Source organism: Lasioglossum baleicum, chromosome 16 (assembly GCF_051020765.1).
Source record: "Lasioglossum baleicum chromosome 16, iyLasBale1, whole genome shotgun sequence".
Taxonomy (NCBI): domain Eukaryota; kingdom Metazoa; phylum Arthropoda; class Insecta; order Hymenoptera; family Halictidae; genus Lasioglossum; species Lasioglossum baleicum.
Genome location: NC_134944.1, coordinates 541938 through 568652, shown reverse-complemented (window position 1 = coordinate 568652; position 26715 = coordinate 541938). Strand labels below are relative to the sequence as shown.

Sequence of the window (26715 nt, the reverse complement as noted above, 5' to 3'; positions counted from 1 at the left end):
CAAGAAAATACTTTATTTGGCAGAATCAATTAAAGAATACCAACATTTGTTGCTAGGGTAAGGAAAACTGCCAAAACCTTACCAGTATTCAAAATACTGAATAATATATATAATAATATATATATATACTCTCGTCTATCAGTCGTCCCGCCAATAACACTGGTATACTCCCGCCAATATAACTGCCACGGGGCGCTAGGGCTCTGGCCGCTCTTTTGCTTCATCGTAGATACGCTACTGTTTCGGTCGCGCATGCGCGAGAAAAGGTGGCCTCAATCACATCACTGTTTGGGACTGTATGGGACTTGGGACCAGTGATGGTATATATTCGTGGGCCGTGGGTCGTTCCCCTGAGTCACATTCAATTTAGTTTCTATCTCTTGCAATCGATGCAGACAATTTTTATTTTGCATAAAGATCCGCAGTCTAGGAAAACTACTACAAATACTACAATAAACAAAATCTATCATTTAATTTTCCCGCCTCGAATGCGTACAAAATAAGTAAAAAGGAAGAGTTAGTGCGGCTATGTGCTGCCATCTTACAACGGCCCGATCGTTAATCTGGGCACGATATCCCGGATTGTGGCAACGACATCATGTGTCCAGAGGAACACTACGAGCCCACACGCGCATTTGTGGCCTGGACACAATCAAGGATTTTGGCTGTCTGGGAGTTCTTTCCAATGTCAGTGTTTGGGTTAAGTTCTATTACAATCTATGATCGATGCATTAATACTGTAATGTATTTCAATACACATAGATTTTTAAAAATGACATAATAAACGAATTATTGCCATGTCTTGGGGATTTTGCACCACTGTGCGAAGTACGATAGCGTAGCGGCTATAAAACATGGGCATGCGAATGGTCGGGTCATTATTGGGCGATCGACAGCGAAGCTATTTTTCAGAAAGCTGTTTTTAGCGCGTCCTATTCATAATTTTTTACTGTAAAATAATTTTTAAGTTAACACAAGTCAACACGTGTTGTCCGAGAAAGTGTCGACTTCCAGCTCAATAGTAATGACCTGTCATAAACCTCTCCATAGAGAACAGCCCCGGGAACGGCACATAAACAAATCGAGCCTATCATCGCTAGGTCTGCCTATCCCCACCACAGCCGCGCCCGTAGTCCCAATGTTTTGACTTCGACGCTGCACGCTACATGGTACCAGAATGGTACATATGTGTGGCCGCTGTAGCCAATATTTCGTCGACAGCTGAAAATGCGTGTGAAACGAGGTCTGCCTCCTCCGCTCTGATCCAATCGGCCGCTCATTCGTTCCTAGAGACACGTCACCGTAGTCCTGCCTGGTAACCTTCTTCTCAGGCTCGCATCAATACAATGTCACCAGTTCGGACCCATACGAGATGGCGCCTTGCCACCCCCGACAATCGCGTAGTATGTAGTGGGCGGTAACGGTGTAATATCTTAACCAACTCAGAGTTTTGCTAATTCAATTACACAATTGAATTACATTGTATTTCAATTATATAGTAATTCATCTACGTCATCACTGAATTAAAATACAGCTCTCCAAATTATAGTCCAGAACTTTGAAGAAGTGCGGATATATTTTTATGTTTTTCTTTCATATGCTCTTGTTTGCTGTCCATGCGGTGTAGTTTCTATTCCTCGTCATCCTTCATAATACATACCGCTATTTTATAATTGTACTCCAATTGCAATTACGAATTACATTGTACTTTAATTGAATAAAGATATGAATTATAAATTACAATATGGCTGAATTACAATGTAATCAATTAGTTTGTATCAGGTCGGAGAGAAAGTCCTTACGGTTTTTGTTATTTTGATTTTAATTAAAACCGCAAGAATTTTCTTTTCGGCCTAATAATTTTGCTTCCTCGAGTAATTCAATTGTAATTCTGCACAACTCTGAACCCACTGCTGTTTCGCTATCGCTTCGTACGGGCATTGTATTGGACTACTTGTTGGACATAAACAAATTGAAAATGTTTTTTCACTACATGAAAGGTGTCCCATCTCAACTTGGCCAAAAGTGTCTTCCAGGTGGAAGACAGATAAAAGAGTCACTGTACACGGTGTGCGGGTTGAGGGGAAACCCCAAAAATAAATAGCTGCAGCCTACAACTGACCGTGAAGGTCTGCAAGGTTTATAACACATAATTGCTATTGGGGCTCAGGGAGATTTCAGTCTTTCTTCGTGGCTCCGACAATAAAGTAATAACGAGGTTTTCTCTCAAAAATGGCAAGGACGTCACGTCCGTAAGAAAGGCACATTTTTCAACTGTAGACAAATATTGTGATGTTATTATAAAAGATATTGAATTGTTCTTTGCAGCAGAAGGTTCTGTACACTTTTCCGAATACAGTTATATCCAATATTAACACATTATGATTGTTTAAATATGTTTAAACAATGGTTTCGGAAAGAGCGAGACAAACGATTTTTTCGAATTCATATTTATTAGCTTAAGATTTTTAAAACAGAAAATGGGGGGTGGGGGGGAACACTATCCGAATACCCAAAATTTCATCGAAAACGGTTGAAGCATAAAACAGATATAGTAGCCATTGAAAGATGTAAAGATACGAATCTTTGAATTTTTCTGCTTACGATTGTAATTGAGTATCCCCACATTTCCATGCGAAATAGGACTACTGTTTCGGATTTTGTTCAAATTTGGATATGTTGCAGTCTTTAGTAAAATATGGACGTATCTCGAAGAGAATTCTTTGAAATCTTGAAAATTGATGGTTCTACGCGGACGTAGAATATGAGGTGTCACAACTTTTTCATTAAATTATAACGGCCAAACTAACAAAACAATGACAATTTTAGTTTTGGGTGCACATAGTGAAACCATAAGAGTATTTAATAAAAATTATTTCAGTTGAAAAAATATTTATTTTCATAGTTTATTTTGCAACTGTTTCTTAAACAGGCGCATTGCTATCATACCGCCAGGAAATTGGAAAAATAAAAATAATGATAATATAGCCCCAAGTGTCCTCTTTGTGGACCCGTTCTTAAAAATACGGATACTTGAAAATTGGCGACATGAAAATTATTTAAAGTGAACGCTGCACCGTCCGACGTAGGGCGAAAAAACGAAATGATTTGATTCTCCTCCGGCGTCGGGACCCCATGGGGTTTGTCCATTGTTACCCTTCGCTGACCTTGACCATTTTGCCCGATGTCGGCTCCACCGACATTTTGAAGAGGAACACGTCCAACGTCGCCGCCAAGCTCCCAGCTCATCCGAACTCGCGTCGAGGTGGACCGAGTAGCTGAGACGCGAGGGAGGAGAAGATGCAACATTTCATCGAGATGCCGAAGAAGATGATCGAAATCTGCCGCTGCCAAATTTTGAAGATGAATACGTCCAACGTCGCCGCCAAGCTCTCAGCCCGTTCGAACCCGCGTCTCAACGATCGATTTTAATTTGAAGTGTTTGAAAACAGTTATGCTCCTTACTGTATACAGGGTGTCCTACATAACAGTTTTCGCGATTTTTCAAGTACTTGCGATAATAACTTTATCTCGATCGACACTTTGTTAACTTGCGATAATGTTACAAAAAAATGTTTTAAACAAAAGTTAATCAGTCTTCGATTGGCTGTACATTGCATTAAAAAAAGTTCGAATTTTTTATTTTTTTTAGTATTGTCAAGGCCTCCTTCATTTTTTTAAATGGAATGAGGTATTTTTTAATACATCAATCGATGCTGCTGGACATTCGTTATAAAAAAGTACTAACCTATGTATGTCGAAAAGTTAGTAGTCCAGGAGATATTTCAATTTCAATAACTCTAAAACACCATTACTGTCGTACTAACAATAAGACGTTAGCGTTTACTTACTTGTGTAACGTCTTACAATTAGTACGACAGTAATGGTGTTTTAGAATTATTTAAATTGAAATATCTCCTGGACTACTAACTTTTCGACATACATAGGTTAGTACTTTTTTATAACGAATGTCCAGCTGCATCGATTGATGTATTAAAAAATGCCTCATTCCATTTAAAAAAATGAAGGAGGCCCTGACAATACTAAAAAAAGAAAAAATTCGAACTTTTTTAATTGCAATGTATAGCCAATCGAAGACTGATCAACTTTTGTTTAAAACATTCTTTTGTAAGATTATCGCAAGTACTTGAAAAATCGTGAGAACTGTTATGTGGGACACCCTGTATATGTATAATTTTAAAGAGTACTATGAAATTATATAATTTAAATTGTATTTTTTATATTCTTCTTTTTGTTGAAATAAGAGTTAATTGTTTTTGTTTTTAGTTAAATAAAATTATCTATTTAATTAAGAAAAGAGATTGCGTCGTCGCTTTGTCGAATCAAAAATGTCAAAGCGGTTTCTTGTATTTACCCGAGTCACAATAAATAAATTATATACATATACGCCGATTCTACCTTACTTATTAACATTTCCCTTTTATATTCCCTTCCATATTTTCATAATTCAAATTTTTATCCAAAGCCTTGAAATAAATGTTTGATCGGGAAAATAAATTATGGAATAAAGAATTAATTAATATATAGAATATATAGGCCATGTTAATTTTTATCGTAGTACTCGGCCACCGAGGCAGTCCGAGCTCGTAGCTTCAGGGCTGAAGCCTTCGAATAAATCCACGGATAACACTGCTAGATACAGTCCTATTTGTACCGTGTTTACTATCGTTTTAATCAGAAAATGTCACGAGTTAGTTGGTACAAGTTCCATAAGAGAATAAAGAAAAATAAAGAAGTTCCGCAATTGAATTGACAGTTTTTGCACATCGATATCTCTCACGACTCTTCGAACTCCGAACTTTAAAGACTAGTGTCCGACCAACAGCGTACAATGAAGCAGATAGAGAATCGAGCATTATTGACAACTTAAACTTTTATAATTTTAATACGAATAAGTTGTAGAGCTTATCTCGATGAAAATGAGACCAAATACGACATCATTTGGACTACTTAAATAAAATCATAATTTTTATCATAACACTACGTATCAATAAAAATTGTTCCATTACACTCGAGTTTGGTCCCCATTTTCATCAGGAAAAGCACCGCAATTAACTCGTACTAATTTTATGTAGGGGAGTATATTGAAAAATCTAAAAGTTTAAACTTTCATTCGTGCATGATTCCCCATCTGCTTACATTTGTTTGTTTGTTACGTTTGTTAGTCGCTGGGTCTCTGACGTTCGGCACTCGCCGAACCTCATCGCCTTTTATTCGAGCTGCCCAGATAGCACACGACGTCCTAAAGACGTCTATTTTACGTCTATTTTAGGTCTGAACGTCTTACGTCCTAAAAAACAGTGTGGTTTTTATAAATAGCCATAATCTAGCAGAAAGTATTAGCATTGGTATTATTTGTTCGAGTTAGTGTTTTTGCTTCAATTTCAATTTCAATATCAATATCAATTTCAATTTTCACTGTGATTTTAATTGTAATTGCAATTTTAATTTTTATTATGTTTATTGTGATTTTAATTGCAATTGTTATTTTTATTACACTTTTTATGTCAATTCCACACGCGTTCTTCTAATAAAGTTATTTATTAATATTAAATTTATTAGAATTATGTATTACCGCAACGAATTTTAGCAATTTCTAATACATGGTTATATCGCACGAACACCGACGAGATACTATTAACAGAGAGTACATCTGTACATGTGCGCAATTCGTATTCTGTGGTGTGCAATCCCGCTGTGCGCCAAAGAGCTGTGTCCAGTTGAGCGTGCGCCATCTCGTTGTGCGCCATCGTGTTGTGCAAAACATATTCTGTAATTCCCGCCCTCGATTATGTAGTACTGATGCATTTCTGTAGAGGGCACTTGAAATTTAACGAAGCAATCAGAATGAATCAGAAGCAATATACACTAGTATGTCTACCCTGAAATACGCGGGAGTTGTCAATCCATACTTTGCGTTAGTACCAATGGAATTGAACACACGGTTTATTGCTTACTATATTTAAATTCGTATGTGAATTTTACGACGTGTATAATATTTCCATTTCTTCTGAAAACTACGTAAAATATAAAATTGCTAAGTGTGTTGATACAGTAAGAAAATTTCTGGAAAATAAAGACGAATGTTGGAACACTCTCTTGATAGGTACATATACCTGTTAGTTCATATGCAATCACATTTATCAACCGCGATTAATGTCTTATGTATAAATTTAAATTTCCTCTTTATTATGAATATATTCTATATTCGAACGATCATTTTTAGGTTACTTGAGTTTATAGTTTTTCTACAGTGGATCTACCAGTTCCAATCTAAAGCTGCACCGCCGTACAGTTATATATTTAAATATTTAGAATACATATTGACTTAATATATATACATATATATTTATAGACATAAATGCATACAATGTAAGTACGTTAATGTGAAATATCAACTTTTATAATAAGTAATGTTTCATTAACATTTTATCATTGATAAAAGTCTGCTGTTATTTTCAGATTTTCACAGAAAGTGTATACTCGTAACTAATTCAACATACAAATTTTGGATGGCCATATTAGTGAAATATTTCTGGGCTCTGTGCAGCGGGCAGTCATCTTTCTACAATCATCATGTTGATATTTGATTTATTGAAAAAACTTTTTGGCTGGGTAGACGAAGCACCCAGGAAACGCAGAGCTGTGTCGTTCAGTTCGGAACAAGAGTTTGTAACTCCGAAAAAACATTGTTACGACTATGAGAACATCGATGTAGATGAAGAACAGATTGAAATCAATGACGATAGTGATAGTGATGATATTCAAATTATAAAACATAAACACTCTCCTATTAAATCATCCAATAGATTAAACGGTACATGTAGCAATAGGGATAAATCGTTCAGATGTTGTTCGTCGTGTTATTCATTACCTAAATCTGAACAGTGCTACAATGAATTAAACATGGGCTATTTCAATAGTAAACCTAAAGAGCGGTCAAATATTGGAGCTCGCCAGCAATGCCCAACTCTAAATAAAACGCACTGTTTGAAAGAAAAAGATCAGTATGAACAACTATTGCAAAACTTCCTTCCACACAGGATACACGTTATATGTGATAAATACGAAGAGAAAAGACCAATTCCAGATGTGGTAGAAATAATAGATTTAGAGAAGTCCGATTCGTTGAATTCTTCCTGCAGAGTTCAACAAATACCTAGAAAAAAGAACACGTTTAAAATGCATTGGAACATACAGCCGAATAAGGAAACCAGAACTAAAGAAACGATGGTCGCTACTGTAGAAAAGAATAAAAACGGTGCAGTACATGCCATTTGTAATAAAGCGCAGTCCTCGCAGAAACATTTGATAGCAGGAAACTCAAGCTTAAATAAATACGCCGAAAGCTTAGCTACGAATACGTTAAGAGATCAACTAGCCGTGAAAGCTGTGATGCGGGAAGATTTTATTCCGCAGGTAGCGAAAAGATATAATGAGCGTATGCAGCAGCGTTGCAGAGAGGCTGAGGAATTAAAAAAGATGACATGTGTGTTATCTAAGCATAATCGTTTAGCTAGAGAAGCTGCCTTAGAGGAGCATTTGGCTCGTTCTATGCGGTTATGTGAAGCAGTTCTAGACGAAAGAGAAGAACAAGAGGAGGCGTTATTACCTACCTTAACGGAAGAGATGATACAAGTTGTTAAAAATGCTCTTATTCCTCGACCACCAGACGAGGTTCTCGTAGAAGGTTTCGGTCTCAGAATCACAAGAAAAGATATTCATACATTGGCCGATTTAAATTGGTTAAACGACGAAGTAATTAATTTTTATATGAATTTACTAATAGCCAGAAGTACTAACGACAAATATCCGAAGGCACATGCTATGAATACATTTTTTTATCCGAAATTAATCTCAGGTGGTCATACGTCTCTTAAGCGATGGACAAGAAAGATTGATATATTCGCGCAAGATCTTATAGTTGTTCCTATACATTTAGATATTCATTGGTGTATGTCGATAATCGACTTCAGAGACAAGTCTATACGTTATTACGATAGTATGGGTGGCAATAATCTAAAATGTTTATCAGCATTGCGACAATATTTAGAAGACGAAAGTTTAGACAAGAAGAAGAAACCATACGATACCAGCAACTGGAAGTTAGAGTGTGCCAAAAATATTCCACAACAAATGAACGGAAGTGATTGTGGTGTATTTTCTTGTATGTTTGCCGAATACATTTCTGCAAATAAGAAAATTACATTCACGCAACAGGACATGCCATATTTTCGAAATAAGATGGTCTATGAAATTTTGAAGTCCACGCTTTTATAAAAAAAAAGATTACTATTTAAATACCAACCATTGGCAGCGAACAACCTGCATACGTCGAGACTTTCGTAAATCACAAACAAAATATTTTAGCATAAAAGAATTTATTACTTTGTAAAATGCTTCAAACATTTATATTAAAGTCAAGTATTAAAAACTACTATTACTTGTATAACTATTATATTATTTAAAAGTCACACAGTATATAATCTATTTTTTTGCAATTGAAAACAATTTTGTTCAATATGAAATGTTAAGTTTTGTTAATACATAAAGAAAACGTGTGCTTCCTAGTGGACACAAATTTATGAAATAACTTGATTCTAATAAATCATTTTTTTCTCTTAATAATTATATGTCATTATTTCGTGTAAAATAGCTGATTATGTATCACCAAACTTAATAACTAAATATTCTGTACAAAGAGTAAGTAAACTAGATGTGTCAATGTTTTATTATGAATAATTGTAAATTTTTTAATGTATTTAAGATACATACACACGTTTATGTAGATTTTTTATTATATTATTCTTACTGCGCAGTAAATACATATTTCGAATTATTCTGTATTCCAATAATATAAAAAATTAAATAAATTTCGGTAGGGCTGCTAAATTAAAGTTATGTATGCAATGGACAACTTGTATAGAACTGTTCTGAAACTGCTAATATACATAATTCAAAAGGAAGTGATTGTACAAAAAAATTAAATTTTAAAAATTCATCTTTAAATGACTATTATATTTATTTTCGGTTGTATTAACTATTGTTCTCGCTTTACTACTTCTTTGCTAATAATTTTACAATCATAACGGTTTTTTATTTTCAATGTTGACCAACTTTAACACTAATAGACTAGCCTTCGTCATCTCGAAAAGTCCGTACTGCGTGGGTTAATAATGCTATTAGATATGGAATAATACATACTATTTTAAATTAAAAATTTATTTGGGTAAATGTTACTTTTAGCGGACTCAACTCCAATGATCTTGACCTCGACATATGTTATCATGTACCCGTCTGGCCTTAGTTTCTGCAGGTGGTTTCTGAGATAATTGCAAAAAACATTGTGGGTTTGTGGGTGAAGCGGCAACTCCTTCAAAACAATAGACGAGTTTCTAGTTTATTTAGTATTTATAATTCGCCGGAGGGGTCTGTGAACGCGAGAGTGCCGGCTTCTTTTTTGCGTATACGGAATGGGGGGCTGGTCCCGGGTGTGTGCGTGATGCACCCTTTCGAGGGACTGGCCCTTACCGCGGTCGGAGACTCCCTCGCCCGAAGAGAACGACGAGCAACGAGCAACGGAGTATTCGGGAGGCAGTGGTGACAGAGAGGATATGAGAGTGCTCACCAGAGTGGCCAGACGAGTCCGACCTTGGGACTCGCGAGGGGAATACAGTACCCCTTCTCTGATGACCAGCAATATGCGCAAGCGCGACGGGGATCGAGTAAGGCGCATGGGAGACACGTTGCGCTTGCGCGATGGGGACGCAACAATGACAGATGACATATTAGAAGTTTTAGGTTATTGCCGCATATCGAACCTATTACCTAATGAAATGAATCATATGAATCGTTCTAGATATTATCAACATTCTTTATTATAAATAAAATGAATTGTAACATGTGGGAGTTTCAGTTGTGAAATGAAGTATGCTTATTATGTATAATATGTATGTTGAAAAAAATGTTGAAATCTGTACTACTGAGTTACATTCCAGTAAAATCATAAATGTCCTAAAAATAAATCATAATCTATTTTAACACTTTTAAGGAATGGACATAGCAAGTTTTGAAACTACCTTTTTCAATGCATATCTTAAAAAGTTGTAGTGAGATTTATTAATGAACTCTACGAACTGAACACTCAGAGCATCACATAACACAATCAAATACAATACGATACAATAAAATATAATAAACAAATACACACACACACCAAAATAAACAAACAAATACTCAATATATATCACTGTCATTGCCGCTACTCTCAGTTTCACCAGCGAGCAAGGTTCCAGGTGATTTTTTTGGTATTTCTTCTCTATTGTACATTTGGGCATTAAATAATTCTAACATCTGATCTGTTATTTGGAAACTGGAAGCATCAATTTGTTTTGATTGCAAATATAATTTAATACGTGTAAGATCGCGAATCGTGTGTGTATCTAACATGTTTCTTTTTTTTATCTTTTATGTCTGTTATCATGGAAAAATATCTTTCCACATGTGCATTTGAATGCGGCAATGACAAGCATATTAACGCAAGTTTTGCAATTTCATCGTACAACAAATTATCAGATTCATCCTTTAAATTCCTAACGGTGCTCCAAAATTCAACAACATCTAATCGTTTCAACTTATTTCTTTCTCGTGCGGTAGGTTTTATGCCTAATAAGAACCACTGGTGTAACACTTTTTTAGCTATCACTTTGGATGGAAATTTATTTAAAAGAATGTCTATTTTAACTTCTGACTGTTTAGTGAAATATAAAGCTATTTCTGGACACACACGCTTCGCGATCTTACACGTATTAAATTATATTTGCAATCAAAACAAATTGATGCTTCCAGCTTCCAAATAACAGATCAGATGTTAGAATTATTTAATGCCCAAATGTACAATAGAGAAGAAATACCAAAAAAATCACCTGGAACCTTGCTCGCTGGTGAAACTGAGAATAGCGGCAATGACAGTGATATATATTGAGTATTTGTTTGCTTATTTTGGTGTGTGTGTGTATTTGTTTATTATATTTTATTGTATCGTATTGTATTTGATTGTGTTATGTGATGCTCTGAGTGTTCAGTTCGTAGAGTTCATTAATAAATCTCACTACAACTTTTTAAGATATGCATTGAAAAAGGTAGTTTCAAAACTTGCTATGTCCATTCCTTAAAAGTGTTAAAATAGATTATGATTTATTTTTAGGACATTTATGATTTTACTGGAATGTAACTCAGTAGTACAGATTTCAACATTTTTTTCAACATACATATTATACATAATAAGCATACTTCATTTCACAACTGAAACTCCCACATGTTACAATTCATTTTATTTATAATAAAGAATGTTGATAATATCTAGAACGATTCATATGATTCATTTCATTAGGTAATAGGTTCGATATGCGGCAATAACCTAAAACTTCTAATATGTCATCTGTCATTGTTGCGTCCCCATCGCGCAAGCGCAACGTGTCTCCCATGCGCCTTACTCGATCCCCGTCGCGCTTGCGCATATTGCTGGTCATCAGAGAAGGGGTACTGTATTCCCCTCGCGAGTCCCAAGGTCGGACTCGTCTGGCCACTTTGGTGCTCACTGGCTGACACACTGATATGTATACAGGGTGTCCCAAAACCCCTTCGACTCCGGGAAATGGGAGGTTCCTTAGGTCATTTGAAGCAACATTTTCCTTTGCACCAATGTCAGCCGGGGCTTTGTTTAGGAGTTATTAACGAAAAACACGGACCAATCAGAGCGCGATCTAGACGCGCGATGGCACTTTCAGCCAGGCGCTCCGGGAGACGAGCGTGGTGTAACGCCGCGATGCCGCAACGAACAAGAGTTTCTCGAGATTATGTGAATCTTCCCCGATTTGGATGAGCTTTGGATATGTTGTCAAGACCATGATTCTGAACAACATTTCCCTTTACAGTTTTTGTCAGCCGGCTTTAGTTTACGCGATAAATGTAAAAACTTGTAATTGTAAATCGATCGATTGTACTATCTTCTACCCGATTTGGATGAGCTTTGGATATGTTGTCAAGACCATGATTCTGAACAACATTTCCCTTTACAGTTTTTGTCGGCCGGCTTTAGTTTACGCGATAAATGCAAAAACTTGTAATTGTAAATCGATCGATTGTACTATCTTCTACCCGATTTGGATGAGCTTTGGATATGTTGTCAAGACCATGATTCTGAACAACATTTCCTTTAGACTTTTTGACGGTCGCGGAAGAACTTTACTTGTCAATTCATATGGGTGGATCTCTTTACCCGACTTACGGCAACGTTACCCGAACGAGGGAAGAAGCAGAAACTGATTGTATTAAAAACTCACTTATTCAGCCGTAAATCCATTTGCTGCTTCGAAATGTGTGTCGCTGGGTCACTCGGTGACGAACTGCACAGATGTCTTCAGGTATACGACAGTACCGAAAGCTAAGGGACGTACGGCCAGGTCGACGAAGTGCACAGCCGGTGGTACAAGGCCTAAAGGATGCGCGGTCAAGTCGACGATCCAGAATTTCACTTTCATTTTCGAATCGATAAATAATTCGTATGTTTATTTCACACAGATGCCTTGAAATTTTTCCACACTCACAATCACTGTTCACATTTGTCAACACATAGTTATGCACTAATAATAATTGCCATATCCCTTGTCCTGCTGCACAAATTACAACAATCAGGTAATGCAATCACTAGACTGCGGATTTCATGCATTTGTAGCAAACATGAGTAGGTGCATTTTAAGACACTAGAGAGATTAAAATAATTTCAAAACACCAATGTATTATTTTCAACTTCTTAAAATGATCACAATCAAATATCTGTCTGGCTCCTGTCCCTTGTAATAGCGGCAGCCAACTTTCATTTTACATAAAGATCCGCAGTCTAGTGATTACATTAAATAATCGTTTACTTAGTTTAAGCAATTATTATTAGTGCATAACTATGTGTTGACAAATGTGAACAGTGATTGTGAGTGTGGAAAAATTTCAAGGCATCTGTGTGAAATAAACAAACGAATTATTTATCGATTCGAAAATGAAAGTGAAATTCTGGATCGTCGACTTGACCGCGCATCCTTTAGGCCTTCTACCACCGGCTGTGCACTTCGTCGACCTGACCGTACGTCCCTTAGCTTTCGGTACTGTCGTATACCTAAAGACATCTGTGCAGTTCGTCACCGAGTGACCCAGCGACACACATTTCGAAGCAGCAAATGGATTTACGGCTGCATAAGTGAGTTTTTAATACAATCAGTTTCTGCTTCTTCCCTCGTTCGGGTAACGTTGCCGTAAGTCGGGTAAAGAGATCCACCCATATGAATTGACAAGTAAAGTTCTTCCGACCGACAAAAACTGTAAAGGGTAATGTTGTTCAGAATCATGGTCTTGACAACATATCCAACGCTCATCCAAATCGGGGAAGATTCACATAATCTCGAGAAACTCTTGTTCGTTACGGCATCGCGGCGTTACACCGCGCTCGTCTCCCGGCGCGCCGGGCTGATCGTGCCATCGCGCGTCTAGATCGCGCTCTGATTGGTCCGTGTTTTTCGTTAATAACTCCTAAACAAAGCCCCGGCTGACATTGGTGCAAAGGAAAATGTTGCTTCAAATGACCTAAGGAACCTCCCATTTCCCGGAGTCGAAGGGGTTTTGGGACACCCTGTATATATCAGTGGGCTGACGTGGCTGACACCCAATTAGGGCTGTTCGAGTACTCGCAAAATGCGAGCCGAGCTAAGCTCGACTCGATTGGTCGAGTCGAGTCGAGTACTCGCACGAAGCGAGCGGCTCGCACGATGCGAGTAGCTCGCATCGATGCAAGCTACCCGCATCGAAGCGAGCTACTCGCGCCGACGTCATCGGCTCGCATCGGTGCGAGTTACTTGCATCGATGCGAGTACTCGACCGGCTCGATCAATCCAGTCGAGCTTAGCTCAGCTCGCACCGATCCACAGTGCGCCGGAATGCCTGTTTCTTGGACAAAATTCAATAACTTTTGTTCTGTTTATGATAGAGACATGAAACAAAGTGGTTTTTTATTTATATTGAGAGCAATCACAATATGATATTATTATAAATATAGTATTTATTTAAACATTAAAAAACCATATTTATAAACAAAATTTTGTTTTATTGGTGGTTTTCAGTAGATATATGAATTCGCAGTTCAGTTCTTCCGAAACTGAAACTTCGTTTTAAATTAAATTTTTTTCATAAATAGCAACTGATCGGAATTGTGGAAGAAATACTAAAAGTTGCATTATACAACTTCTTCATGTGGACCTATATTGAAAATTTAACAAATACGCTTTGTAGATCTGTGTTAATTGAACAACAAACGTCTACTATTTGATCTTCCTAAAATTCGCGTACAGATTCGCTTGTAACTAATTTCCTACTGAATTTTTTAAATCTTTTTCTCAAGAACTGATTTATTTTGACATAGTATGAACATTGTTTTAAATCGATATGAAGCAGTGACTTTTTCGATTTTTGTCAATGGTTCGGCGCACTGTGGCGAGCGTGCGATTCGTACGAAACGAACGGCATGCATGAAGGAATTGATTCGAAATAAATTCAAGCGTAATACGACATTGAAGTTCTCGCCGTGCCACGTTTAAATTATTATATTGTACAAACTTTAAAAAACGCAATACTCTTAAAAAAATAATTTTTAAAATATTTTATTTGTCTATATTTCAATATATGAACAATACTTCCAGCAGATACGATTAGAATCCCACACCGAATGATTTTCTTTTTCGTTAAACACTTTTTTTCTTCTTTCTTAACCATATAATTGTTGTAGTGATATTTCTCAAATATATTGTCAAAGCAATATTTATATTGCATTTTTACGTTTGTTAAAAATGTTCAAAATTACATAATACACATACAAAAGGTAAAGAAATATCGAAAAAGTTGATTTTTATTTTTTTTAAGTACATTGCACTATATATATATGGTATATATAAAATTCTGAAAAACATTAAGAAAAATGATTTCGACAATATCCCATTACTGAATTTTTATAAAACTGTTATCTCCCATACTTCAATAGGAAATATGCATTTTTTCGAATGTTTTAAAATATGCAATTTTTTAAAGACGTTCGCATAATTCGAAAATCTGAAAAGCATATGCATTAATAATCACGATGGGACACAACTAACATATTAATATAAATAAACGAGTTATGTACTCTGGAAACTTTAAAATAAAACTCATTTCACGGCTACACATCAGATACATTGTATACATTGTTCGTTTCGTGTAAGCCGTTCGCTTCGGTGCGAGTAAGCTATCTTCTCGCATCGGTGAGATCGGTGCTTTGAAAAATATATTTAATATATCTCTACAACAATTATATGGTTAACAAAAAAGAAAAAAAGCGGGATTCGATTCGCAGCGGGAGACCTTGCCGTCTGCACTAATTGTATCTGCTGGAAGTATTGTTCATATTAATTGAAATATAGGCAAATAAAATATTTTTAAAATTATTTTTTTAAGAGCATTGCATTTTTTAAAGTTTGTACTTTATTTTTCTGAATACAAGAATGTTCACTATTACATAATACACCTACAAAAGGTAAAGAAATATCGGAAAAGATTATTTTTATTTTTTTTAAGTACGATGCACTACATAAAAAATTCTGGAAAAAATTAAAAACGGTTGTTTTAACAATATCTCATTATTGAATTTTTATATACCTGATATTTCCCAAACTTCAATAGGAAATATGCATTTTTCCGAATTTTTGGTAATTTCCAATTTTTTAAAACCTGTTCGCAAAGTCTGTAAAATCTGAAAAAATATACATTAATAATCATGATAAGACACATCCAACATAATAATTTAAACGTGGCACTGCGAGAACTTCAATGTCGTATTACGTTTGAATTTATTTCGAGTCGATTCCTTCATGCAAGCCGTTCATTTCGTACGAATCACACGCTCGCTGCGAGCCGCGGTAAGCTCGACTGGACTCGCATCGATGCAAGTAACTCGCACCGATGCGAGCCGATGACGTCGACGCGAGTAGCTCGCTTCGATGCGGGTAGCTTGCATCGATGCGAGCTACTCGCATCGTGCGAGCCTAGTGATGGGCATTATCGACTAAATTCAACTATCGACTAATTACTATTTAGTTACTACATACTATCGAATATTTAGTCGATAGTTTTTAGTCGACTGAAATTTCGTTTTAGTGGTTACGTCTAGATCGCGGACTATAGTCTATGCCTACGTATAGATCTCGTTTCTCGCTCACTCTTACAGTATCGTAGTGCAGTGCTCGCTCTGTATTACAGGCATAGTAAGAGTAAATTGGAGCGAATATACCAGACTGTGGTGCAGGAATCTGAATTTAATTATTTTTATAAATTTCTTACTCCATAATTTAAATTCTAAAAATACAAGGTGCGAACGAGTTTTTTATTTCAACGATTACTAATATTTCCCCACTTACCGTAAGCTATTTATTATTGACATTTAAAAAATTTTTGTGTCAAAATCAATTATCAGTTATATGTGAGGTATAATTTGCTTCGTTTTTGAAATATTCTTTTTATTCTCTTTTCATTCTCCGACAAGTGTTGCTGCTACACGGTATAACATTGTTTAACTTTTTATACATGAAACTCTGTTTACAAGTCCAACTAAACTCTCGATTCTTGGTCAAAATCAAAACTCGCTTTATAATTCTAACAATTCTCCTATCTTTCTTTCTACTCTTTTATCTATTTCCTTCATGCGTATTTCCTCTACGCCTTTGGTTAAAGTTTCTACTCTGTATCTTCTCGTATCGCACTTGCTGTTGCTCTTCCCCGTCCTGTCTCCTCCTCAGTTCCTCTGATATCTCTTCTCCTCTTTCTCTCCTTGGTTATACTCCTAGTTGGCTTGATCCACACATTCCTCATCAGGTATTCTTCCCTCACTTTTGCGGTTCTCGTTTTCTGCCTCGTGTTTTCTTTATCTTTCTCTGTCTATATAATTCTTTATCTATAATTCTTTGTCTATATAAACTATATACTAATACAAATATATATTTATCTTTATAACCAGATAAAACTAAATCTCTTATTTCCTATATGTTTGGTATCCGTTTTCTTGGTTTAGTACATAGCATATTTGGTACATAGTTAAGCTCTTATATACATCTAATCAGTCTATTTATTGCACTTGTACGATATCACATATCCTTCCTGTTCCTTTTTCCACATTTAGGATTGGTTGCTTTTCATTGAGGTATGCTTCCAAGTTTCTCATCATCTCTGTTAATTCCACTGCTTCTGTAGTTACCAGTACCAAATCGTCTGCATACGCTGTAAATTGTTAATGTTAGCAGGGTAGATGTAAATATTGCTGGAATTCAAGAGTAAAACAATTTCATCTAAAAAAAATGTTTATACAATTACCCGATATTTTGATCAATAGTGAACTACTCCATATTGCAGTTTAAAAAAATCAAATAATCTAAATTTTTAGGTGACAATCTATTTCTTCTGTCTGACATAATCTGTCCGGCCTTAGAAAATATACGTTCTGATGGAACAGAAGTTGCTGGCACACATAAATATTTTTCAAATATTTTCTTTAACGTAGGTATGGTCTGGCCGTGTATACCCCAAAATGTAACAGGGTCGCTTTTAATATTTTCATACGGCATATCCAAATACTGCTTCATTGTACTTGCTGCACTGGCCGAAGGTGAAGAATCGGAGCAACGTCTGGTCAAGTGAGAAACTTTATGTACATGAAAATCCCAAAAACCTTCAGTTTCTTGTTCTGTTTCTTCTGCCTGTACAGATCTAGTCTCACTATTTGTTTCTGCAGTTATTAAAGGTGTGAGTTCTGATATAACTGTTTCTGTGGCTGTTTGTATGTCTGTATTATTTCTGAAAACTGCAGTTTTAAATCTTGGATCTGCTATAGTTGAAATTGTGATAATTTTATTTGTATGTATGTAATTGAATCTGATTTCTAAGTTGTTCATTATATTGCATTTCAATGCATATCCAGGTATTGTCTGGGGTTTAATCTTGTCAATAGCATTCTGTAAGCCTGTAATTAATGGCATAATCGTTGATGCAGTAACATATTTCTCTCCACCTAATTCACTGCTTACATACTCTATTGGTTTGAGCAGAGGAATAATATCCTGTATAGTTTTCCACTGCTGAGCATTAGGGCTTGTAGGACAATTCATTAGTGATGCTACAGTTGCACATAACGGAATTTTCACTGCTAGTAGCCTCTCTAGCATTATCAACGAGGAGTTCCATCTTGTATGTATATCTTGTTTTAATTTTAAAGTGTTTAACCCCATTTGTGTTTGGAAGTCTCGTAATTTATCTGCTGCAGTAACGCTACTTTTAAAATGTGTGATTAATGATCGGCATGTTTTTAATAGACTGGCAATCTCTGGAATAGCAGTCACCGAGTCATTTACAACTAAATTCAATGTATGTGCTGTACATGGTAGATGTAAATATCCTAAACGACGTACAGCACTTCGCATGTTCGCAGCATTGTCAGTTACAACTGCAACAATTTTCTCTTTTATATTAAATTCTGTTAAAGTTTTTTGCACTTTAAAACTTATATGCTCATTTGTGTGGTTTTCTTTTAAAACGCTAGTTGCTAATACATTTGAATGTAGCTTATTGTGTAAAAAATAATGTCCAGTAATTGTGAGAAATGATTGTGTATGTAAGTTTGTCCATATATCAGTTGTAATTGAGACATGTTCTGTTTGTTTCAGATTTTCCAAAATTCTGGATTTGACGTTAGCGTATACTTTAGGCAAAATGGTCCGTCCTAACGTTCTACGGTTTGGCAGTTGGTACCGAGGTTCTAGTTCTCTCACAAACTCAATAAATCCTTTGTCCTCTACCATACTTAAAGTTTGTAAATCTTTGCAAACCATGGCTACCGCCAGATTATGTAATTTTAAAATTTTTGATTGTGGCAGTTCGTTTGCAACTGTTCTCAAAGTCAATTGCCTGAAATTTATTTGACGATTTTGCATTGTATTAGTAGGTACGTCCGCATTTTGACTAGTATCAGTTGCGTTGGAAGTGGATGCCACAGGTCTTACTTCCTGCGTTAATGTTGCAGGTGTATCATCTCCATCGATCATCTCTGCTACTTCTCCATTTGGATTTTGGTTCGCTTGAAGTATCGTAAAATGTTTACGCTTTAAATGTTCATGTAAATTGGTAGTATTGTGTGCACTTTTATAGTCTCTTTTACATAAGAGACATGTGGCACTCGTTGGTGACTTTTTCACGAAATATTGCCAGACTATTGACCGCTTTTGTCTGTACATACTGTATTACATATACCAACAACTATATACTATATACTTATTTTTATTAAACTATATATTAAACTATATACACTATATACACTATACATGCATTAAAATGCTATATAAATGATAGTTTAATGATAGTTAAATAGTAGACCTATTTAAACACAAAGCTGGGAAAGCCAATGCTTTTAGTACTGGTTAAAAATTTAAGAACTATTTGATTTTGTAAAAAATCAGATCCACATTCGCTGATACTGATGCGTTTGTATCTACTTTTTCACTAAACCAACTGAACCCGCGCGATAGTCATATTTTTCACATTCATATTTTTCTCCAGTTAAATATGTCTTTTGTTAAAAAATTGTAATTTAAAATTTCTTTTCGACATTAATTTATAATTATTGTAATCTATACGTCTAATTATAAATAATAAATAAATATAATCAATAATTTAAAAATGTATATAAATTATTATTTATCCTTTAATAATAATGCAATATAAAGGCAAATGTTAATGAACTTTTTAAAAAAATATCTAATACCGATAGATGTAATTATAAAATACTATTTTTTCATTATGTTATGATTAATATTTTATTCCCATAAGTGCAATATATAAGTATTTATTGTTATTTAATAATTGTATAATATTTGTAGTATAATAATTATTTATGCTAAATACACATGCTTATTGAACGAATTATTCGATATCGCTAATGAGTGAATGTATTTGATAGTAAATCTTATAAAATCTATTCAAAACACCCGCCGTTAAAATTCAACCAATAGCTCGATAGTTTAAGCGACTGATTCAGTAACTGAATTTAGTCGATAGTTTTCAGTCGTTTACAGGTTATTCTCGTATTTACTCTTATTCTCGATGTTCGCTAATTAAATGAATAGTAGGACAGTATGGGACAGTACAGAGATATTAAATTTCGTGATAGAATGATTTTGTCTTTATTTAATAATAAATTCATACACTATGTTATAAATATAAATGTACACAATTTATTTATATCACATATATAGTTTATATCGCATAAATAGCAATAAGATTTTAACATCCAATATAAATTAAAGTATTGAAATATATATTACATATTTCATTACTTGCATATTTGCACGTCCTGTCATAATTATGTATTTCTAACCTTTTCATTTCATCGTCTGACACTGACATTTGAAATTTCAAGATGGCGACGTGTAAACAGTCGACTGAAAATAGTAACCCCACCACTACTAAATTCATTCGATAGTTTAAAAAATCAGTCGACTGAAAATAGTAGTTGAATACTATCGATTTAGTCGATAGTTTTTAGTCGATGGTGCCCATCACTATGCGAGCCGCTCGCTTCGTGCGAGTACTCGACTCGGCTCGACCAATCGAGTCTCGACTCGACTCGACCAGTCGAGCTCGAGCTTAGCTCGGCTCGCCTGCAGCCCTACTTACCGGTCCTGCGGAATAACACAGGGGCTGGCAGCACCGACGAGATACTGTTAAAGACTGCCAGCCTTACGGGAGTTGGCGGGACTCGAATTTTTCGGTGTTCTCTTACGCCCTCTAGGATATATTCTGACTGGAGTGAGAAACAGGAGGCCACCGACGGCATTTCGTCGGTGCAGAAGACACTGTATTGGTATCGTGTTAGCAACGCGCCCGCGCGCTACACTCACCAGCGTACCTTTGCTATATCCGTGTGCGCTGCTTGTGCCAGCCGCAATCTATTTTTAGCACTTGCCATGTTGCCATGCTTTACGGCTTACGGCTTACGGAAACGAAACTGAAATTCGACTGTCGAGCCGTCGAGCGTATGAATCGCAATCTGGAGCTAGCCTTCGAGTCCCCGTGCAGCGAGGATTTTTTTTAATTTTTATTTTTCATTACTTTTTTAATTACATTTTTTAACCTTCCAAAAAATTAAAAATGTTAAAACTATGTTCAAAATATGTATTCATTTTAAATAGAAACGTTTCGTTACTGTCATAATTGCATTAATAAAAATTGGTATATGAGAACACGTTGATGGTATTTATTAGGACTGATTGGAGAATACGAAAATGCAGGAAGTATTTTTTAGTTTATGAAACAATTTGTAGATACCCAACCAGCACAGATACAGCTCAAAGATAGCAGAAAGATGTCTGCCGCTAGACATTCAAATGTCTGAAAGATGTCTGCGAATGTCTCCGGAAAGTCTCTACAAGGGCTCCGGAAGGTCGTTTGTTACAAAGTTGCCTGTCTTAAAGTGGTCTTGAGAATGACTGTTAGTCGTGTTTCAGGCATTGTAGAGACATGTTCCACGACTCTGTCGGGCATCTTTTAGGCGACTTTCAGAAGTCTCTTGAGCTTGTTAGAGAGACGTATTTATGCGAAAAGGGAGTGGGAGGGAAAAATCAATTTACGATAATAGTTTAAAGTAAACGAACAAATAGTTTATTATAATAATATATGTACTATTTATAAAATAAAAATATATATAAAATAATATATATAAAACATTAAAATTAATATATTAAATTCTAATATATATTAGAAATAAAGTATTAAAATTAAAATACAATATCACGCACTTAAAACATTAAAATTAATATACTTAAATTAAAATATAAAAATTGAAATGAAATATACAGTTGAAACATCAGAATCAGTATATAGGGTGGTCCACGCAACTTGCACACCAATAAATAACTTCCAAAGTATGCGTAAAATAAAATACTACATTCAGAATAAAATATCACGCACTTAAAACATTAGAATTAATATATTAGAAATAAAGTATTAAAATTAAAATACAATATCACGCACTTAAAACATTAAAATTAATACACTTAAATTAAAATATAAAAATTGAAATAAAATATACAGTTGAAACATCAGAATCAGTATACAGGGTGGTCCACGCAACTTGCACACCAATAAATAACTTCCAAAGTATGCGTAAAATAAAATACTACATTCAGAATAAAATATCACGCACTTAAAACATTAGAATTAATATATTAGAAATAAAGTATTAAAATTAAAATACAATATCACGCACTTAAAACATTAAAATTAATACACTTAAATTAAAATATAAAAATTGAATAAAATATACAGTTGAAACATCAGAATCAGTATACAGGGTGGTCCACGCAACTTGCACACCTATAATAACTTCCAAAGTATGCGTTGCACGAAAAAGTTTTGTATACAGAAGTTGCATGGTCTGAAGGGGTACATTATGTAGTGTATTATTTTTTTACAGGTGGACGCGTAAAGGACATGTGAAGGTCAACTTAATTTTTTTAAATGGAATGAGGTATTTTTTAATACATCAATGATGCAGCTGGACCTATGTATATCGAAAAGTTAATAGTTCAGGAGATATTTCAATTTAAATAACTCTAAAATACCATTACTGTCGTACTAAGACGTTACATAAGTAAGTAAACATTAACGTCTTAGTACGACAGTAATGGTATTTTAGAGTTATTTAAATTGAAATATCCCCTGAACTACTAATTTTTCGACATACATAGGTTAGTACTTTTTTATAATGAATGTCCAGCTGCATAATTGATGTATTAAAAAATACCTCATTCCATTTAAAAAAATTAAGTTGACCTTCACATGTCCTTTACGCGTCCATCTACAAAAAAGCTACTAACATCTGATTAATGCTTATTCAGGGGGCCTGTTACTGGCGCCTCACCCTGTATACTAAAATTAAAAAATATAAAAATTAAAATAAAATATAAAAGTGAAAATAAAATATTACTGATAATGTCTGTGGTTGTAAGGAAAAACGCCGCATGTCACAATTTCAAAAATTCGAGTTTATGCATTCATTGAGCTTTAGACTTTAGAGTATAGGATTTACAGTAGCGGACAAAAGTTTAAGACCGCTCTAAAGAAGACGATAACTTTTTTAATATTGTACTATACGATTTGAACTTTTTTTGGGAAGCTAGAGCAATTAGTTTACTAAAGGATGTGAAAAGAAATTTTTTCAAAAATTGCAATTGATCGGAATTGTTGAAAAAATACTAAAAGTTGATTTTTTAATTATTTTATGTGGGCCTATATTGAAAATTTAAAAAACACGTTTTGTGTAGATCTGTGTCAATCAAACATATCCTGAAAATTTCGTAAAAATCGGTCGACGTTGCAATGAGCTACAAACGTTTAAAGATGGTAGAAATTGCAGATTTTCACGATTTATTGCCGAAAATCTGCAATTTTTACCATCTTTAAACGTTTGTAGCTCATTGCAACGTCGACCGATTTTGACGAAATTTTCAGGATATGTTTAAATAAACAATCAACTTTTAGTATTTTTTCAACAATTCCGATCAATTGCAATTTTTGAAAAAATTTCTTTTCGCGTCCTTTAGTAAACTAATTGCTCTAGTTTCCCAAAAAAGTTCAAATCGTATAGTAAAATATTAAAAAAGTTATCGTCTTCTTTAGAGCGGTCTTACACTTTTGTCCGCTACTGTACATATTTACCAGAAAAAAAGTCATGGAAACACGTTTGGAAGGCTCAGACAACAATGCAATTTAACCAACCTCCTATGTCAAAGTATTAGCGATCGAAAGTGAAAGTATATGTGACATGCGGCGTTCTTCCTGATAACCACAGATATATTGAAATTAAAATCACTTGGTCACACTCGCTTTGTTCATGTTTCTTGCGGCTGCCGTCCACTTTGGCTTTCTCCGCTGCACCTTGAATAAGAATATCTTTGTTTATTAATTTGCACATGAATAATCATTATAATAATAATATTAAAATAAGGGTGATAATTACATATAACAAGGCTGGCCGTTCGATAATTTGCAAACGGTTTTTTGCCCTTCCGGCCCAATCAGCTATAGCAGACCGCCATGCCAGCACGTCAGTCATAATGATACCTAGACTTTCCTGGCAAAGTTGTAGCTGTTGTGCCCCCCGTATTGTGCACTTCTGCTGCCTAAAATAAAAAATTGTTATGTAGCATATCACATTCTGTTAATTTAATGAAAATGAAAGATAAACGTCAGCTATTTTAAGTGTATTTATTAAACAAGTCATTGGTCTCTTCGGCCTCCTTTGCTTTTCTTCTAGCCTTCGTGTAGCCGTCTAGAAGCATTATATAATTATTATTTTAATTATACATGTATGGTGTGTAACTACTTTAACTTACCAAAGGTACTGTTTTTGAAGATCTTTACAGAGAAGTGCTCCCACGAAGGTTGAGGCAGTTCACATTGTTGGATTGCGTTGCTCAATTTTGATTTGTGTACCGGTGGCCAATAACATTTGTCGTCTTCCAGCCAACTATTTGGCACCGCTTCTACCGTTCCGTCCGCCAAAAATTGGACAACGGTCCATGTATTTGTAGGCGTCTCCATTTGTGTGTATATATTCTAAGAATTGAAAAGTATGGTAAAATTTAGAGACTAATTTAAACATATATGTAATTACGACGTAAATATATTTAATTAAAGAATATATTTAGAAAAATAGCAAATAGAATGAAGGAATGGAAATATGACCAATTTTTGTTCATTTTTTGACTTCACACTTATTTACACATTAGGGCGGTAGACTCGTTTCCAGGATTGCAATCAATTGCAATCCCGCACCCTTGCAATCCTAGAAAAAGCAGTCTACCCCCTTACAATACCGAAAGTACTTTCTTTGACTTTCTTGCCAACCCCATAGTAAACTTCGAATATAGCGGAAGGGCATCAGCAAAAAACACTAACGGTAACAAATAACAGCAATGGAAGTACTTACTTTTGTAAATATACACTCGTCGGATAAATTATCACTATTACAATACACTAATACAATTAGACACTTCTCTAAACCTGGTGTCGACCGGTGTCGACCATGTGCGCCGGACCAAAAATAGTAACTTCAACAGCGCCACTCGGGGTGAACTACGAAGACAGAGAAGCAGATATGTTTCTCGCAGGAAAGACACTGACAGAGAATATATGAAACAGCTTGATTTTTTCGATCACACGGGTAAGCCGCATTTCGCGAAGAAGCAATATTTTTTTATGCTCTTTGTGTTGAAATATTCTCTGCATTATTGCGGGGTCCCGTACAGAGCCCTTTTTTGGATTTGGCTCTTGGAACTTTGTAAACAACAAAAGTGTACATTTTTATGGAAGAACTTTTTTTCTGTACACTTTTTCCAAATGCTCTTTGCGTTGAAATACTCTCTGTATTATTGCGGATTAGCATGCAGAGCTCTTTTTTCGAAAAAGTGCACAGAAAAAAGTTCTTCCTTAGAAGCTGTATCCCCCTACTCCACCCCACTCTTTACCGGCGGCGTAGGAAAAACAACGTCTCCGGAAAATGTCTCTCAGTCGCCAAAAAGATATCCTTTATGGAGACGTTGCATTTACGACTGAAATGAGACAGCTGAAAGACGTTCACCCTCTGCTGTGAAAACAACGTCTCCATAAAGATATCTTTTTGGCGACTAAAAGACGTATCTTTGGGACATAGACGTTCAGACGGGACGACGACATGAAACAGACATCTATGAGACGATGTGTGCTGGTTGGGTATATTAGTTGTCAAACAAATAATAAAATAAATTGTATAATATATATAAATTGATTTTATACACACAATTTGATCTTCTGTCTTCCTATAATAAAAAAATACAGTCATAACTATAATTATAATAGAATTTCATAAAATATTGAGGTTATTGCAAACTCATCTTTTTTCGCGATGATGCTCTAATTTTATTGCTTCTCTCGAATGTCCATTTCCTTCCGAGACAGTGGCGTTTCTAGGTGTAAATAAAAAATGTTGATATAAAATGTATCATAATTAGACTACAATTATTCTAATAACGTGGAATGTAGTACATATTAAGTTTTAATTACCAGGATTTTCTTCTTCGACGTTAAGCACCCTTTACTGTTTCTCGTAATTTACGTATATGTACATTAGGGTGGACCTTATTTTTCGACCATGAAATTTTTTGGTCCCGGAAACCAGAATTGTAACAAATGTTGAGAAAATGATCTGGAAAAATTTTGGGGCCGATTGGATCATGGGAAAATGAGGCGCAGCAAATTTGAAAATTTTGAATTTTTTAAATCTTGACATAAATAGACGTTATGATATATCGTTGAATTTGTCTTTTTTCTCTCTAAGAATCCATATATAGCATAAACAGTTGTTGATAGAAAAAACATCCGTGACCTTGAAAACTTGAAATAATGACTTTGAAAAAATTTTTTTCTCTGATACTATATCCACCTCCTTATATGTATACTACAACTTTTGTTTGAAGAGTTTTTTCATATATACATGACTGACAGAGATACGGAAGCATACAACTGCGCATATAGCTATTT

General features: G+C 35.1%; 2 protein-coding genes and 2 long non-coding RNA genes across 5 annotated transcripts; 1 reads left to right on the top strand and 3 right to left on the bottom strand.

Moving 5' to 3' along the window:
* Window positions 1-4215: 4215 nt before the first annotated feature.
* Window positions 4216-11746, bottom strand: LOC143216888 (uncharacterized). The gene is made up of 2 exons (XR_013010667.1): window positions 10101-11746; window positions 4216-9849 (listed from the first exon to the last, which is right to left on the bottom strand). It is a non-coding gene; the product is annotated as an uncharacterized LOC143216888 (long non-coding RNA).
* On the top strand, window positions 5881-9023 carry LOC143216887 (sentrin-specific protease 1). Of its 2 annotated transcripts, none has more exons than XM_076440447.1 (3): window positions 5881-6127; window positions 6248-6393; window positions 6484-9023. In XM_076440447.1, exon 3 carries the CDS (start codon window positions 6598-6600, stop codon window positions 8299-8301), a length of 1704 nt encoding a protein of 567 aa, XP_076296562.1. In that variant the 5' UTR covers window positions 5881-6127; window positions 6248-6393; window positions 6484-6597; the 3' UTR covers window positions 8302-9023. The 2 variants fall into 2 exon arrangements, with proteins under 2 accessions (XP_076296562.1, XP_076296563.1); XM_076440448.1 differs by having other exon boundaries at window positions 6467-9023.
* A 4546-nt stretch (window positions 11747-16292) lies between the features above and the next one.
* On the bottom strand, window positions 16293-19734 carry LOC143216768 (E3 SUMO-protein ligase ZBED1-like). The gene has a single exon (XM_076440150.1). It carries the CDS (start codon window positions 19371-19373, stop codon window positions 17484-17486), a length of 1890 nt encoding a protein of 629 aa, XP_076296265.1. The 5' UTR covers window positions 19374-19734; the 3' UTR covers window positions 16293-17483.
* A 1886-nt stretch (window positions 19735-21620) lies between these two features.
* On the bottom strand, window positions 21621-25308 carry LOC143216769 (uncharacterized). The gene is made up of 4 exons (XR_013010622.1): window positions 25127-25308; window positions 24531-24753; window positions 24155-24466; window positions 21621-24072 (listed from the first exon to the last, which is right to left on the bottom strand). It is a non-coding gene; the product is annotated as an uncharacterized LOC143216769 (long non-coding RNA).
* Window positions 25309-26715: the final 1407 nt, after the last annotated feature.

Excerpts from the sequence above, each read along its gene's own strand:
- LOC143216768 (XM_076440150.1), bottom strand. The coding sequence starts at position 19,373 with ATGTACAGACAAAAGCGGTCAATAGTCTGGCAATATTTCGTGAAAAAG.
- LOC143216887 (XM_076440447.1), top strand. The coding sequence starts at position 6,598 with ATGTTGATATTTGATTTATTGAAAAAACTTTTTGGCTGGGTAGACGAA.